The sequence below is a fragment of the Leptinotarsa decemlineata genome, unplaced genomic scaffold, assembly GCF_025532065.1.
Source record: "Leptinotarsa decemlineata unplaced genomic scaffold, Ldec_3_MD MMD2_P_RNA_scaffold_6, whole genome shotgun sequence".
Lineage (NCBI taxonomy): Eukaryota > Metazoa > Arthropoda > Insecta > Coleoptera > Chrysomelidae > Leptinotarsa > Leptinotarsa decemlineata.
The window spans coordinates 11,888,849-11,906,823 of record NW_027412533.1 but is presented as its reverse complement, the minus strand read 5'-3'; the positions used below and the strand labels follow the sequence as shown (position 1 = coordinate 11,906,823).

The 17,975-nt window shown below is 35.9% G+C and overlaps 2 protein-coding genes across 3 annotated transcripts in view; one reads left to right on the top strand and one right to left on the bottom strand.

Moving 5' to 3' along the window:
• The window catches only part of Trpgamma (Transient receptor potential cation channel gamma), a 369,660-nt gene that overhangs the window by 206,075 nt on the left and 145,610 nt on the right, over positions 1-17,975 (bottom strand). The window lies entirely within an intron of this gene.
• LOC111508788 (uncharacterized) overlaps positions 6,492-17,975 on the top strand; it is a 40,523-nt gene continuing 29,039 nt past the window's right edge. For both annotated transcript variants that reach the window (XM_074169984.1, XM_074169983.1), the window contains exons 1-2: positions 6,492-6,758; positions 10,847-11,263. In XM_074169984.1, the coding sequence (XP_074026085.1) occupies positions 6,677-6,758; positions 10,847-11,263 (499 nt within the window). In that variant the 5' untranslated portion in view covers positions 6,492-6,676. The remainder of the gene's footprint in view (positions 6,759-10,846; positions 11,264-17,975) is intronic.

The following is a 17,975-nucleotide window of genomic DNA, read 5'->3' as shown; positions in this document are numbered from 1 at the left end:
GCTGTCACTTGCCATAGGGTCCCATTTAAAATTTTTGGTCACAGTGGCCTTGTGACGTCATTTATGACTATTGCGTCACCTGTTATGACCAGTTGAGAAGCCTACATCTGTTTATTTCCACCCTCCAAATTTCATTATTAGAAGTATACCCGTTCAAAAGATACGAGGGGGGGAGGGGACTTTTGACTAGCACTGTATAGTAGACAATGGAAGTCCAAACTAGTGAAATTCATCATGAAACATTGTCAATCAACTTCAAACTACTTTTCATTTCAGGCTTTCATGACAGTGAATTCATACTTTTTTCTTAACATTGAATATAATTACAGGTATTTATGAGTTCATTTCCCCCTGAAATAAAAAAACTCTCAAAATAAATCAGATTTGAAGAGCAAATTATTAAATTTGTTCAGTCATATTGCTACCTAGAATTGACATTTTTCAATTTTCATTTTTTTATGAAAATTCACTGCGCTCAGAGTCTCTTCAGTAATATACTTTTAATGAGTCACATTCAAGAACTATTGCTATTTCAGTAAAGAAAACCAAAAAAGAAAATCTAGGCAAAAAAATGACATAAATCTAACTTGAGATGACATTACTAACTTACAATCAACTTTTACATTTATGATATTTCAGTAATATATGCGATTGATAGCTTGTTTATTTTCAGGTAAGATGTAAGGACGGGTAGCTGAACGCCAGGTAGTTACGAACCAGGGTGTCAACTTTAAAATTCAACACTGAAGATTATAGGGGTTGTTAAACTTATAAATTTAAGAGTGAAGTGGAGTGAGATCGCGAAAGAATAGCACCTAAAGGCTGACTTTCGACCAAAAGAGGTCAGATGTCAATCTTGCTGAAGTGCCCATCAGTAAGTTGAGGACCGCTCGGAGAGCGGGGGTTGATGGATTAGGGTATTAGGTTCTCCTCGCAAACTAGCAGTGGGGGGAAGCTTCTACTTCAGGGCATTCAACCCGAGAGGGGGCATGGGGGGGTTCAAAGTGTAGACCTACATAACTCGAGTTGCTCGTTCAGGAGTATATATTTTTGGTTTTCAATTGATTTGTTAATTTCCATGGCTTCCAACAAATTCATTTTTTCCCTTTATTACATATGTGTAGGATTTTGAGGTTATCTTTACTTATCTCGTGTTTTTAATCTTGAAGGTGTTCGTACATTGTAAATTTTTTGTCCAAACAGACGTGTTCACGCAGCCTTTCGTAAAATTTTCTACCTGTTTGGCCTGTATATACTGCAGAGCATTGGCCACACCCTATTCTATATATATCCGATTTTTCATTCTATCTCGTTTGGGTTTGGCATTGAACATAATTCTGCCTAAATTATTATTACTTATGGAAGCTGTCGATATTTTGTATTTCGAGAAATAATTTTGAATATTTTCTGAAAGTTTACCTGTGTAGTTGATGCTGTTATACTTATTTATATTGTGTTCTCAGTAGTTTGGGTATAATTTACTCATAGTGTTTTGTGAGCTTTACCTGATATTATCTTTTCTATTAGAGAAATTGGTACCTGATGAACTACAAATAATTATGATGCACTGCTTGGAACCTTTGATGTAGTAATGAATATTAGTGGAGTTTTTCCCCAATACCAAACCATTATTTTAACACTTTGACACGTGTTTCGATCACCAAGTGATCATCTTCAAGAGGAAGATCAAACTATCTGATAATCAAGCAAATTGCAGTAAACAATTCTCTGTATTTCACTGTATAAGGTAGAAAACTAGAGCCTAAACACAACGCATTCATGATTTTACACCAGACAGCGCTATTTCGACCCATTACAAGTCTTCATCGGTGCTAGGTTGAACCACAAATGCATTGTGGACTCAACTGTCCTTGAAGAACAAGCCTAAGCGAAGAAGGACTATGAAAATGCCATCTATGGAATCGACAGAGAACCCAATTCTTCCCAAGGCTCCTCAAGACGGTCAGTCGTTTATCTTTGATATTCGAAGATTGAGTTCTTTATCGTTCTTTATCGTCTTCGCAAGGAAAGATGTCATCACCCCTGTTTACTCAGGCTCATTCTTCAAGGACAGTTGCGTCCAGCCATACTTTTGTGGTTCAGCTTAGACCAATAATGTGACCTATGGCGGGTCGAAACAGGTCTGTCTGGTGTTGAATCATAAATGCGTTGTGTTTGAGCTGTGGTTTTCAACAAAAAAATCAACTCAAACTAGATGAACTTGTGATCCAATACCAGATAGCACTGTTTCCACACGCCAAGTTCAGTAGTGTTAGCTGAACACTCACTTGTGCTAAAAAAGACTAGCCTGAAGGTGAAGGTAATGGCATCTTCCATAACGTTGACACGTTCTATGGAAGACTTAGACTTTGAATATCTAAAATAAACGAGGCTCCTCAAGGCGGTCAGTTGCAAAGCCAAGCTTCGATCGTGAAACAATATCCACTTTTGTCGATCCCATAAATCGCGTACTTTTTATCACTTTGGAACAGGATTCATTTTTCCATGAGTTCCGTTCAGTATAGGCTTCGCAGCAAACTAGACGGGCTTAGTTTCCGTACTTTTCATTTCATATACTGTGAACAGTGTTGAAATATGGAAAACATGTTGGGGTGTAACGGAAACATTTTTGCAATGCTATGTGATGGAATCGGCCGACACTTTATGAAAATCCATAACGTATTCAAGAAACACTCCATTGTGAGATTTCCACTGAACAGTTTCACAGAAACGCAACACATGTTTCGCTGTACAATAGCTTCTTCAGACATGTCTTCACTCAATGCTGTTTAGAACTCGATAAAATTTCATGATTTGTCGAACTTTTTGAGACGATAATTTTTTGGTAATCCAATCAAAACTTGGTCAGATATGAGCTACTAAAAATTCGATATGGTGAAATGTTCAAATATTTTTCATCCAAACAAAATAGTACATCTAGGCTGAAATTCATCAATATCTTTCAATGCCCTTTACCGACAAAAAAATGCAAAAACAATTATGTTGCCCGCGTAATTAGTAATCAAAAATAAATATCTCCCAATTTCAACGTAGTATTTTATTTGAATTTACAGGTACAAAGTTCAGAAAAATTAAAATTGACTTTCTTCATTATTTGAATTTTTTAGGTAATTTTTGAGAAAAACATATTTTCAAAAATAATTAAATTAACTAGCTATAAAAATATTTTGTTGGCAAATCAATATCTTCAAAATTCGCAAAATCATGTGCGAAAAACAACTTACAAAAGTAACATATCTTTTTGGGTGCCAGGTTCCGAAAAAGAAAATTCAATAATATAAACTCCCCTAGGAGATGTTTTCTCAATGAGGTGACACATGTTACAACTCTCAATATCCGGCATATTCAAAACTGAATATATAGGCATGTTCATCGCAACTTTATTTAATAAAATTTCGAAAAAAACCTGTTACTGAAATGTATGACCCGTCAACCCAATTGATGAAAAACACCCTATAGATTTTCACTCACATATTTCACTAGGTACCATTGACTCCAATTTTTTCTATTGTATTCATTTTATTTATTTGAGTTACTTCTCTCCACGGGATGATACAAACTAATTCGCAATGTATAACAAAATAATTTTATTTTTGCAAGGATACAACACAGCGTAAAAACCGGATTCGAAAGTATACTTATGACGTCACGAGTCACCACAGCTATATAATGAGTTCTTGGAGATTAGTAAAACGAGATTATGATGTTTTTAATTCTGACGCACGCCTAAACGATAGAATCGATGGACATAAGCAGGATCGTATTGAGAATTTTGTTCCCAAATCTTATACATATATGAAACGAAGTTACAAAATTCCGTTAGTTACAGAATTTATAATTTTTCAAGAATAGATGAACCGTATTTCGTGATTTATGATTTATGAATGTTATGAAAGTTGATATGGTGTGCGCAAAGACAATTTAGGTTATGACACTTGTTATTGTGCTAGAATGAATGAAATAAATCGAGTAAAAGAAGAGTCGTGTTTAGTATTGTCAGATCTACTAGGTATGTAGTAGATCTATCATTTTGGATCCACAGCTATAGTTCTGCAAAATAAATTTTATATTGTTTTTGTATCAATCCACAAAATCTACTACTGAGCATGAAAACAACATAGCAACACTGGATATGTTAGCACAGAAGGGCCAAATATTTTCTCTATGTTTCTGGTAAATTTCGAGTTTGAAATGAAAATCTCGAAAATGAAAACGAAATTCCCAGTTTGGAGTAGAAATTTCGATATTAAGGTAAAATTTTCAAGATAATGTCGAATTTGTTACTGAAGTCCAAATATACAGATTGAAGTTGAAATTTCGAAATTGAACTCTGATTTGAATTAGAGAAAAAATACTCATTTAATCACACTTTCTGAATATACACCTGTGATCTCCATCTATCTTGAACTAGCAGACATTGAGAAACTGTATAGAAAAACTATGCAGTTTGAGTATAGGAAAACTATACAGTTTGAGTTTATATCGAAGGGAGTATTTTATGACATAAAGTGCCTTTTCTCGACTTCGTCTCTCTAACCATCTCTAATTTTTCAACAACAGGTATTGAACTTTCCTATGTGACTTTATTTTTGTTATGTATTTTCGAAGATTCGTCTTTGAGAAACAGGAAGTTGATTGAAGACGCCAAGTTGATTGGTGGAACAAGCGTTGAGAACGTTATTGCAGTTGTGGTAATTTGGAAAAGTGCTTGTTTTTAAATTTATTCTACGCCAGATATTGAAGTTTCACCTTTCGAACATTACTTTGTCAACTTGTTGAATGACAGTAACTTTTTGTGGAGGAAACCAGAGTTTTTCATTTAGTCTGGTTCACATGTACTCGATTTAGCTCTTTTTGGTGACATTTTTCAGCCCTGTCCAAAAATTACGACCAAGGTGTCATTCGATTCGTATTTTTGCCTAGAAAGTTTGAGGAAAGGTCCGAAAACGCGTCAATAAAAATTACAAAAGTTATAAACAACTAAGTGTAAAAAAATAAGCCTTCAGTTTTTTCTCAATATCTCGAAAAATTTTCAAAATTTTGGAAATTTAAAAAAAGATTTGAAAAGATCAATGAATTTGCGTAAAAAAAGTCCCGACTCCCGAAACTGTATCTCGATTATTCATAATTTTTACAGAGCCCTGAAAATATAGCCAAAAGCGGGTAATCTGGCTTCCGCGCGCCTTTCGTCACTCTGACATAAAAACAAAAAAAAATTTTTAAACATATTAAATGTAAACATTGAGAAATGAAAAAATTCATGTAATGTTGGGATACATCAATAAACAATAATCCGCATTCAAAAAATTTTTATTCCAATTTTAACGTTAATTATAAATTTGTCAATTAATAACTTTTTCTGAATTGAAAGTTAATATAAAAATCCCTATAATTATTAAACTAAAACCCTGGCATTTTTTTCCTTTGGTGAAGTTATCCTTAATAGGCAAAAAAATAGATTACCGTTGCCAAAATAAGAAAATTATTTTCTATTTTTTCATAAACAATTGAAAATTATAATTTTATAAAAAATACATCACAAAATTGCTCTATGGGATTACTCTATGACAATCAGTATTGGCATCACCTACCAATCCTGTTGACAAAAGATTGCAATTTTTCAGATCGAGAAAAGGGATTATGTGTTTGTAACCAAGCTTTAAATGTCTGCCGATCACTAGCATCTCGTTTTTGGCAGACTACCCGCTTTTGGCTCTATTTTCAGGGCTCTGTAAAAATTATAAATAATCGAGATACAGTTTCGGGAGTCGGGACTATTTTTGCGCAAATTCATTGATCTTTTCAAATCTTTTTTTCAAATTTCCAAAATTTTGAAAATTTTCCGAGATATTAAGAAAAAACTAAAGCCCCATTTTTTTCACTTAATTATTTATAACTTTTGTAATTTTTATCGGCGCGTTCTCGGACCTTTCCTTAAACTTTCTAGGCAAAAATACGAATCGAATGACACTTTGGTCGTAATTTTTGGAAAGGGCTGAAAAATGTTACAAAAAAAAGTACATGTGAACTAGACTTATTAACCTTTTTGTATTTTTTACCACTTTTGACATCTATCGAGGACGTTTTAGAAGTGGAACGAACTAAAAAAAAATGCCAGATTCACTAGATTCTTCCGGGTTCCGAAGACGATTGCAGATTTTAGCTTCCGAAAGGATGAGTATCTATATAATTTCTTAGCTCTCTTCTGGCAGTAAAATTTAATTAATAAGACAAGTTACTGATGAATAGAACATTTTTCATTATGAAAAATACTTTGAATTCACGCAGTAACTTTCATTCCTGTATGGAGTTTTCCATTTCAATTTTTATTATATAAGTCAACTCATTTGTCACACGTGTGTGAAAATTCATTGACCGTACTAGAAGTTAGGCTTTCAAGTGATAATTTCCCAGTCCGATTCTGTGTTAAATGTGGTTTTACCAGTGTTTGTGGACCAATACGTCTAGTTTTCACTACTAAACGTAGAGAACAGTTAACTGCTTGTCAGTAGCACATAAGAACAACAATTGTTTTTATAACCTCCTGTCTGTTTTCGATAATGCCTTTCAAGCATTCTGATAAGACTGGTGTTGTTTTTCCTTCATCGGTCTGTGGATGATTCTTTCTTGGCTCAGTTTGCTATAAGTGATAGTTATGATGTGTAGAATTAATATATTGTTTGTGATATTGTTAATTGGAGTTGTCCGGGTACAATGTAGGAGATCCGGGGGTCGCTGTGAGTATTTATTTGTTTTTGGTAAAACAAACAAAACTTGATTTGAGCCTGAATACTACAGAAAGTATAATCATCATCATTCAATGCACGAAATAAAAATGTAATTATTCGTTGTCTGTACGTGAAAGTTATTCGAGAAAAATATTATTGGGTGTCTTCAATAACATAGAACCCAAAACAATGATTCTTAGACTTGTGTCGGTTAGTTTGCGCATGCTTGTATCGAACAATTGTTCAACCTTAATGGTTTTACCAAAGTATATAAAATTTTTACTGATTCAATTTGGCAACATTCGTTGAAAAAGAAATATCACAACATTGCTGTACCAAATGCAGCTCTTGTTTTTGAAACGGATGAATTGCGCATTGTTAACGATTATATCCAATTGCTTATTTTTCGAGTTATTCGCAAAAAACAGTCTAAAAAGTTGGTTTCATCTGTTGCAGAACCAAAACTTCCACTCGCAAGTCGAAAACTATTAATAATCAGAAAGCACTCTATAGAAAAAAATTCACTTAGACTTAGTCAATCCAATAATTCTCGGACTAATTTTCGAAAAAACATTTCACCCTAAGGTGAAAACAACCCCTGGTACAGTTTTACCTAAATCCAAATTTTCTGATAGTGGTGTTTGACAAAATTATACTGGAGAAAGGTCATCGACTGGACTATACATTCAGATGAATTGTAATTATTCGGCATGGTCTGTTACACACCACCTTCACTGAAAACAATGAAACATGAAAGCCGAGAATTAAATTGCACCTGTTTTTTTATATACCTACCAGATTAGCTCAACAAAATGTTCAATGTGAAATTATTCTTTTGAATTAGATAAAGTCACGATTCTATACCTGATAATAAAACAATTTTCTTACTGATAGCTTCACTAGAAACGCGTTTCGCTCCCCAGTAGCTTCTTCAGTCGAACTGCATTCTCTGGCGTAAAATTAATCTGAAAACAGGCACTTTCTTCAATTTCATCAAGAAAAATACAACGGGCTGTTTGGAATGGATTATTCGTCACTGTTCATAGATCTTATGTAACGCTATGTTATTTCCAGACTGTCGATAGGGTCCAAAAATCTACTGTTATGTATAGATCCCAAAAATTTCGGATTGTTTTCGTTTTTTCCATCACCGTTCCACAAGATGTGTTCAGCGACACTAGATTTTTCTGATCTCTAAAATCGGATATGTGCTGTGTTCTTTGAAACGAGTTTTTACAGCTTATTTAATATATCTCCGACTTTTCATTTTGTTGTTGTCTCACATTTTTTGAAGTGAGCAGGAAGTTTGAAAGACTTCTTTCACAGTCAACTTTAAAAAAATACGATCTAACCCCTCAGTGTATCTTGGCTCATACGAAACTAAAATGTACTTTGAACCTAAGTCTATTTGAAAAGTCGAAGATTTACGAAGAGTCTTCTCAAATTTAAGTTTTCTAACTGATTAACTCATATACTTGATTTGAAGAATGCCCGTTGCTTTCAGATGTATCCCTAATAATATTTTTCTCAATAACGTACATTTACAAAAATTGGTTTAAAATTAGCCAATCATTACATATTTTATACTGTTATATTCACTAATATTTCATGTATTTTATTATCGAACATAAAAAGTTATGTATATCTAAGAAATCACCAGAAATTTCCGAATTTATTTAGATATTTAGAGAAAAAAAAGAATATGTTTTGAAGAGTAAAAATTAATAAATATATTGACACCAGAAAATATTTTTTGAAAAACTTACACATATACAAACATACAAAGGCATAATACAGATTTACAAATAATGTATAAGATTTGTTAGTCACATATATGATCGTCATATTATTCTTGATTTATTGAATTATTTGTTCTATAATAATCAATTTAGTTCCTCAATGATTTCATCATTGACATAAGCAATAACAAGTAATGAGACAAGAAAAAGAATATTTGATAGGAATATCAAAATTTTGTTAATACATTCCTATATTTATATTGCCCTTCTACGAATAACGATTATTAGGTTTTTCTAAGTTTACTCATACTATTATTAATGAGTTGAATGTTTCAATATCAGTGACCAAGGTGAATAATTGACATTTTTTGGATTTTATTCAGAAATTTGAAAAGTAGGAACCAATTTCTCCAGTTGATAGACATTCAGTGGAAGGCATGTTATGAAAATTCAATTATTTTTGGATTCAGTGGACCTTCAGCAGAAAAAAGTACAATCACACATCAAACTAAAACTTACTTCTGAAATGTAAACATTCACAGTTGTGAATTTACGTTTTTGTCTGATTTTACGAAGTAAAATCCACACATCATTGACATTTTATTACGATAATTCTATAAAAACTTGCAACTTTGCCAACGTTTTTTTATGTAATTCTACACTTTTCATTTCACCGTGTACCCTAGTTTACTCAAGGAAAACGCAACAATCCTACAAGCACAAGAAAGTTCGATACTGCCATTTTGTGTTGTAGACAATGGTGGGACCTATCAAAAATATATCCAAAAGTACTGCTATTCCTTCTGTCTATATCAAATTCAAACTCCTGGTTACTCCCAATCACTAAGACATCCATGAATGGAAACTCCTCGTTGTTTTGAATTTCATATGTGAACTCAGTGTTTTGGGATCTCTTATTAGGAATCGAAACAAAATCGTCCAAGTTCAATTTCTTTGTATCAAAAATCGCGAATACACGGTCAACATTTTGGATCGAAGTCCGTGAAAAGTACTTCAACTCCTCGCGTGCTTCCAATTCAAACTGCTCATGAACTAATTAGGTATAAGGGTGACAGAAGGCTTCCCACTGCCATGCCTTCACTCTGTTTGTAGAAATGAAAGCAATTCTGTTCATTGCAGATTTTTGTTTACTTTATGTAGTAGATCAGAGGATCCATCAAATATTCAATAGTTTTTTCTATAGGGACATTGGAAATAACGAGGATACATCAAATGATACTGAAATCTCTCCATCTCGCAACTTTACTTTCCCAGCAGTCTTTATGAAATCATAAGAATTAACAACCCTCGAACGCAATTGTGAGATTGAGACAGTTTCAAACTGTTTGGTTAGTCATTTAGCAATTTCATAAGTAGAAGAACTCAGGAGGAAGTGTCAAACCAAACAGTTGTTGAACTACAGTAGGGATAAGCTACGATATCTAACATGCCTTCTTACAGGTCACTGTCATTTGACTCATCATATGCAGAGACTCCTACTGTCGGAAGACAGTGTGTGCCGCCTCTATTTGGAAAATGATGAAACAGCAGAACACATACTTTGTGCCTGCCCCGCTGGGACCGAATCAGGTTCTTAGAGTTCGGCAGATCCGTACTCTTACCATCTGACCTGAAAGACCACTCACCATACACACTAATCGGCTTCGTTGAGAAGCTGGGTTTATTTGGTCGAGTGTGAATAAGTGTGAGTCACAATAAACTCTTGCTGGTTGCGGTGGAGGGTCGAATAGATCCACTTACTTTGGACCTAACCTAACCTAGTTAAAGAAAAATATCCATTTTAGAGTTAGGAATTAGTGTTTTTCATCTCCTGAAGACGTCAACTTCGTTAGTGAAACGAGCCTCGAGGAGAGTATTGAATGTCTGGTAATTAAAAAAGTGCTTGTTTTGGGACCATATTTCAATAAACTTTAGTCATTCAGTTATTTTTAAAAAAAAGTTCAATTGAATTCACACTTCATCGTCAGATTATCACTACATAGTTTTACAAAAACGCAAAACGTTTTTCTTTATGCAAAAGTTTTTTCAGGCGTGTCTATACATGCCTAGAAACGTCTGAATAAGCACGGGTTTCGCTATACATCATTTTTTCAGACGTGTCTATACACGCCTAGACTCACCAGAAGAAGCTATTGTATAGCGAAACAAGTGGATTTTTATCAAGTATTGGCCTATTTCATCATATATCTTAACTAAACGTATTGCATAGTCTGTAAGGTGGCTTTAGTTATCTTCACAAATCATTAATGGAAATTGTTGCTTGAAATATTCTGTTTTCTGATTATTTTGCCAAATTGAATGTGTTACCTTTAATGTGATATTTCCTTTCATTTTTAGCTAGACCGTCATACTCACGACCTTCATACTCACGCCCCTCCTATCACCCTTCTCCCTCTTATCATCCATCCCCGTCGTACCATCCCTCACCATCGTACCATCCCTCACCATCGTATCATCCATCACCATCATACCATCCTTCCCCCTCACACACTCCTTCATCGCCATCTCACCCATCTGCCCCAAAACCATCACCCTCTCGTCCTTCCTCAGTTCACCCGTCCCCAGGAAGTCTTTCTTATCCTGATTATCACCCACCGCCGGCTCCCCCTGCATATCGACCTCCAGGATACGGAAGTGGAACTGTGAGACCCATTGGGTTTAACCCACCAAGCAGCCACCCGTCTGCACCTCATCCATCTGCACCTGTTGGACCACCGAAGCAGAGCTCTCCATTGGGAAATGCTCCCGAGACAGGTAATTTGAGTTATCTAGTTCACAATATCAAATAGGTGTTCATAAAAGGTAAAGTTTGAAATATATGAACTAGCTCATTTGATTCAGGATGACGTCCAAGGAAACGGGTTTTTGATGATTTTACAGCACACAAAAATAACTGCATGATTATCATTGATATTAATTATTGAAACTTTTTTTATTCATTATATTATCATTCATTGTTATTATTTGGAATATTAATAATTTAATTAATATTCAAATTTGAAACTAGCTTCGGCGAGCTATTTGATCTAATCGTTTTTCAAAATCATTCTACGATGCAAAACACTAAATGAAAATCTGTAATTTCTCAACGAATGTTCTAGAAATTATCATTTGGTAATGTATTCATTATAATCATATATATTGTGGCAAATTAATGACTCAACTGTCTTAAAGAAATTTATTTCCAACAATATCTCACTAATCACAAACTAATGTATTCATTACAACACTCAGAAACTGACGCTTAATTCATTTCCACTATTTGATTTTTTATTTAGCCGCTTGATTCACTCCCTCTTTAAATATGAAACAGAATTTAAAAGTGAAACATAAACATATTAAGGTCCACGTTTGTTTGAAGGTGATTGACAATGTTTCGTGATGAATTTCACTAGTTCGGACTTCCATTGTCTACTATATAAAATGATTTGAAATCCCTGAAACAAGTAAAAAAGAATAATTAAAAAAGAATAGTTGAAAATAACAATTATATTAAGCAACAATAAACCTGAAATGCAATGATAGTGAAATAACCTACAAGTAAGAATATAATAATTGAATAAATAAAAATTAAAGGAATGCAAAAAGAAAATAATAAAAATAAAAAGTGTAGAGATTCCAAATCACGTTAGTTCACGACGTTTCGATTGTTGGTATCTACAATCGTCTTCGGGTGATGACTGGACTGATTCCTCCGAGAGATGACTATTTTATAGGTCGTTGAAATACTTTCACTTTCTCTACTTTCCATTTTCCGCTTCACTGATTCCGTGAGAGATGACCGATTTGGCGGGAGTTGGTCATTTTCCGTTTGATGATGGGTTTCCATATGTTTCGTATATCTACGCTGGCCTGGCTGAATACGTTGTTGTTGTATTTTTACTTGTAGGTTATTTCACTATCATTGCATTTCAGGTTTATTGTTGCTTAATATAATTGTTATTTTCAACTATTCTTTTTTAATTATTCTTTTTTACTTGTTTCAGGGATTTCAAATCATTTTATATAGTAGACAATGGAAGTCCGAACTAGTGAAATTCATATTAAGGTCCATATAGATTATTAACATATCTGTAAGTCATATTTATAAAAAAGAGTCAGGTAATAAGTAAGAGTCAGAGTCAGTATTATGTAATAATTTGAAACAAATTCAACCAAAAGAATGAAAAAATAACAGGAATTGTAATTCAAATTAACTTAGGACAATTCGAAATCATTTACTTCGTAGTAGGCTTTCCTCAACAGAATACTCTTCAGTTTCTTTTTAAATATTTGAGGTGTGTATCTTTCAATTCTATAGTTAATTCATTAAACAGTCTCATTCCTAGATAATTGCGACTAGTACTTTCTAATTTATGTTGTGGAATCAGCAGGTTGTCTCTATTTCTTGTATTATAATCATGATTATCACTAAGTGTCTGATAGTTGCTGATATTTTCTTTTATGAATATCAAGTTAGTATATATCACTGATGAAGGTAACGTCAAAACACCTAGCTGTACAAACCACGGCTTACAACTTTCCAATCTGTTTGAACCTACAATTGCTCTAATTGCTCTTTTTTGGAGTAAAAAAATAGGCTGTAAGTAGATAGAGTGTCCCCAATTTAATAATCCATATGTCATAACATTATGAAATAGTGAATGGTGCCGCTTCCCTACCTAAATTAATTTTAATTTGTCTAATAGCATAATTGGCCTTAGATAACCTACTCAAAAGATTGTCTGTGTGAGTTTTCCACGACAAGTTTCTGTCCAAGTGAATTCCTAAAAACTTTAACGACTGAGCATCATTTCCTTGGTTTAAGAATATCATAGAAGCTGTTTTCGCTTTATTGACTTGTAATTTATTTGCGTTGAACCAATCATTAGCTGACTCAGTTATGTCCTGGATAACGGTGGTTTCATCTCCTTGTCTTACCCTCATATAAAATGTTGTGTCGTCGGCATATAAGATAGTCTTCATATAAATGGAAGAGGGCAAATCGTTTATATATATAAGAAACAGCAAGGGTCCAAGAATACTGCTTTGTGGTACTCCATATTTTATTGGGGATTGTTTACTGAATTTATTGTCATGGTACACAGATTGTGTTCGATTTGTCATATAAGATCGCATCAAATCAAGAGATATACCTCTGAGACCATAGTATTCCAGCTTTTCGAGTAAAATATTTTTTGAGACACAATCGAAAGCTTTACTCAGATCAACAAATACTGTCAAGGTCGATACTTTGTTTTCGAATCCCCCTCCTATGAAATTGGCTAGCTCAAAAACTGCCCCAGCAGTAATTTTCCGCTTTCTAAATCCAAACTACGAACTTGTAAATGAGTTATTTTGTTCTTAAAATGAGGCTATTCGTATTGCAATTATTTTTTCAGCAATTTTACCCAAAATGCAAAACCAATGCAATTGGTCTATGGTTTGATATAGATGTTGTATCTCCTGATTTGAATATTGGTATCACTTTTGCGGTTTTTAGTTTATCCGGAAATATTCCAGTTGTTAATATATTATTTATTATCTGAGTTATTGGTTTTAGTAATGCATCTAAGTTTTCTTTATACATACACACTGAGTGATTGTAGATGTCATTTGAATTGGAATTCTTGAATTATTTTATTATATCAGTTATTTCTGTAATATTAGAAAAACCCAAGAGAGCAAATACAATAGGGTCCTTTCATAATTCTACTAATTTCAAATATTTCTCTAGATTTGTGATGGATTACGGAGCAATAGATAAGCTGGCCATTTATAAGCTTTTAAGGATTTTGAGGGATACAATCTTAGGTATAAAATCTAATTAAAATTCAAATGCTTAAGAATTTCGAAGTACTAATCTTACGGCTTGGTATTTTATAACTCAATCCCGTTAAAAGGCGCAATATGATAAAAATAATAAAGATGTGAATTTAATAAAAATTGTACTATCAATATAATAATTGAGATGAGACTCAACATTGCCGCCCCCCTTGAACTACTGAGTTCAAAGAAATGAGAGCATTAGGGAACCGCTAGTCTATCGGCAGTGGGCATAGTTTCTTGCTGCACCGCTTATATTCGCCGTTCTTGGTCCTCACGGTTGCAACTCGTATGACGCCATCCGGACCCGGATGTGCAGCTATGATGCGGCCAACGGCCCAGGCCAATGGTGGCAGATTGTCTTCATGCATGATAACTAGATCGCCAACTTGAAGTTTAGGTCCTTTGGTTTGACGGTGAAGACTGATGATATTGTTGAGATATTCATGATGCCATCGATTCCAGAAGTGCTGTTTCAGCTTCTGAGCGTGCTGCCAAGCTGAGAGGCGGTTTGCAGGAAGGTCCGCCAAATTTTCCTGTGGAAAGGAAGTCAGTGGACCACTAATGAGAAAATGACCAGCGGTCAAGGGAAGGAGATCGTTAGGGTCGGAAGACATGGCGGAAAGTGGTCGGGAATTTAATATCGCTTCTATTTCGACAACGTATGTCTCCAATTGATCGTAAGTTAATAGTGTGTCGCCAACAGATCGAATCAAATGCAACTTGAAAGATTTCACGGCGGCCTCCCAAAGCCCTCCGAAATGAGGTGCTCTGGGTGGTATAAAATGCCAAACTATACGTTCATGCTCAATAAACTTTTGCATAGCAGTTTTATGATCTGTGGATTCGAATAACTCTTGAAGCTCACGATTAGCTCCTACGAAATTAGCCGCGTTATCGGAGTGAATCTCTATGGATTTTCCCCGTCGGGCAAAAAGACGCCTAAGGCTAGCTAAAAAAACCTCGGTGGTGAGGTCGCACACCAATTCTAAATGTACGGCCTTGGTGACCATGCATACATATATAGCTACATAAACCTTTATCTTGTTTCGATTGCGGTATCGCTTCTCTTTTATAAATAGAGGGCCACAGTAATCAATTCCTGTTTTCAGGAACGGTCGTGAAGCTAATACCCGAGCTTGAGGAAGAATGCCGGAGCCGTGATCAGCCAAGCGGGGTTTAGCACGAAAGCATCGTATACAACGATGAAGTACCTTGCGCACGGTATTACGACCGTTAACAATCCAATAGGTTTGACGGAGAGAATAGAGGGTAGCTTGGGTACCTGCGTGCTCGAGACGTTGATGTTCTTCGCGTATAAGTATATCTGTTACGTGATGAGAGCTGGGCAGCAATATAGGGTGCCGAGTTTTTTCTGGTAGCTCCGAGAGTTGAAGTCGCCCACCAACCCTGAGTAAGCCGACATCATCGAGATAGGGGTTGAGCGGGATTAGCCGGCTATTCGTGGAAATACTTTCGTTTCTCTTGAGGCAATTAATTTCTTTTGAGAATGTCGAGCACTGAATAAGCTTAATAATTAGCGTATGAGCCTCCGAGATATCCTTCAATGATAAGTTTTCGCGACGAGGCTGGTTTTTATTACGCGTGTTGAAGATAAATCGTAGAATATATGCCACTACGCGCTGTAATTTACCGAATGAGCTATATCGTTCCAGAATGCTTGCCCCCGTTGAATTTAAAGCGATATAAGCAGTTATTTTTTCAGAGCTTGTTTTTAACTCGGGAATCTCGACTAATTGTAAAGCTCCTTCGGGCCACGCACTTGACTCTAGAGGCAGCCAAGAAGGGCCTTGTGACCATAAACCATTTCGAATGAATTCGCTAGGCAGCTGGCCACGAGATATGTAATCGGCGGGATTGTCATGAGAAAAAAGGTGGCGCCAACGACAGCTTGAAGTTTTCCGCTGAACGTCTGCCACGCGGTTGGCTACGAAAGTTTTGAGTCGATGAGGGGGTGTTTGCAGCCAATGTAGGGAAATTGTGGAATCTGACCACAGATGAACCTCGTTAATAGGCATCAAAAGTGACTCTTGCACAGTACAATAAAGATTTGCCAACAAAGCTGCAGCGCACAGCTCTAAGCGAGGTAGACTTACCGTGCTGACGGGCGCTACGCGAGATTTAGAACATACGAGAGTAATTCGCACAATACCTTCGCTGTTTGTGGTGCGCAAATAAATACAAGCCCCGTAGGCCTTTTCACTCGCGTCACAGAATCCATGCATTTGAATACTTACAACGTTCGGGCTAACGAGGCAACGAGGAAAGAGTAATTTTTCCAGGAGTGGAAGTTGTTTCTGATATGCGATCCACATATCATGTATGTTTTGAGGGACTGATTCATCCCAGGTAACCCCAGACTTCCAGCAAAGTTGGATAATTATTTTGGCATATACTATCACTGGGCCTAGCAAACCCAGTGGATCAAATAATTTAGCAATTTGGGAAAGGATACTTCGCTTGGTGTGTGATCCTTGCGCTACTATGTTTACGCTGTAAAATAGCGTATCTTTCCGAGCATTCCACCGTATACCGAGAGTTTTGATGGAAGCTTCGAGGTCTAGAGACATATGCGTAGAAGTGGGATGCTCGGCACCATTGACAATAAGAGAGGGTTCATTTGAGGCCCATTTGCGCAAGTTAAAACCTCCCTTCCCCAAAAGCTCGACGAGCTGATCTCGCAAGCAGGACGCCCCCTCATGGGTGTTGGCACCAGTGAGGACGTCATCAACATAGAAGTCCCTAGTCAGAACTACAGCCGCTAAAGGGTATAGATGACCTTCGTCCTGTGCTAGCTGGTACAAGGATCGAACAGCCAAATGAGATGCACAAGCTGTACCGTAAGTAAGAGTATTGAGGACATAGGTGTTAATGACAGCCCGTGGATGGTCCCGATGGACAATTTTTTGATAACGAGCGTCAATTGGGTCGACGAGAATTTGCCTATACATCTTTTCGATGTCAGCGGTAAATGCATATATGTGAGACCGAAACCGAGTCAAGATAACAAACAAGTCATCCTGCAGCTTGGGACCAACCATTAAGGTATCATTTAGTGAGATACCGGTTGAAGACTTCGCTGATCCATCGAACACGACACGAATCTTGGTGGTAACATTATCTTGCTTAAACACGGCGTGATGGGGAAGGTAAAAACCGACACTATTGTTCTCGTGCTCCGGGATTATCGACATATGATTGAGATCCTTGTATTCAGCTAAAAACGCTGAATAGTCACGCTGCAGCTCAGGGTTCCTAGAAAACTTGTTTTCTAATATATGGAGACGCCTGAGGGCCGCTGAATAAGATGTACCCAAATTTTTAATTTGGTCGTTGAAAGGTAATCTTACTACATATCTTCCGGAATCATTCCGCGAAGTGTGAAGTTTGTAATGCTCCTCGCAAGCTTCTTCTTTTGGAGAAAGGGCCTTAGACGAGGGCAGTTCTTCAATTTCCCAGAACCGAGTAAGTTCTTGCTGAGACGATGGTGAATGATGGCCGAGATGGCAAACGATGCTTCGAGATGAGGGTTGATTTCTCAATTCCCCTGCTATAATCCACCCCAGCTGTGTTTTTTGTAGCACAGCGTTTGGGTGATTTTTCAGAGATATCTGACCTATGCTCAGAAGCTTATAGAAAA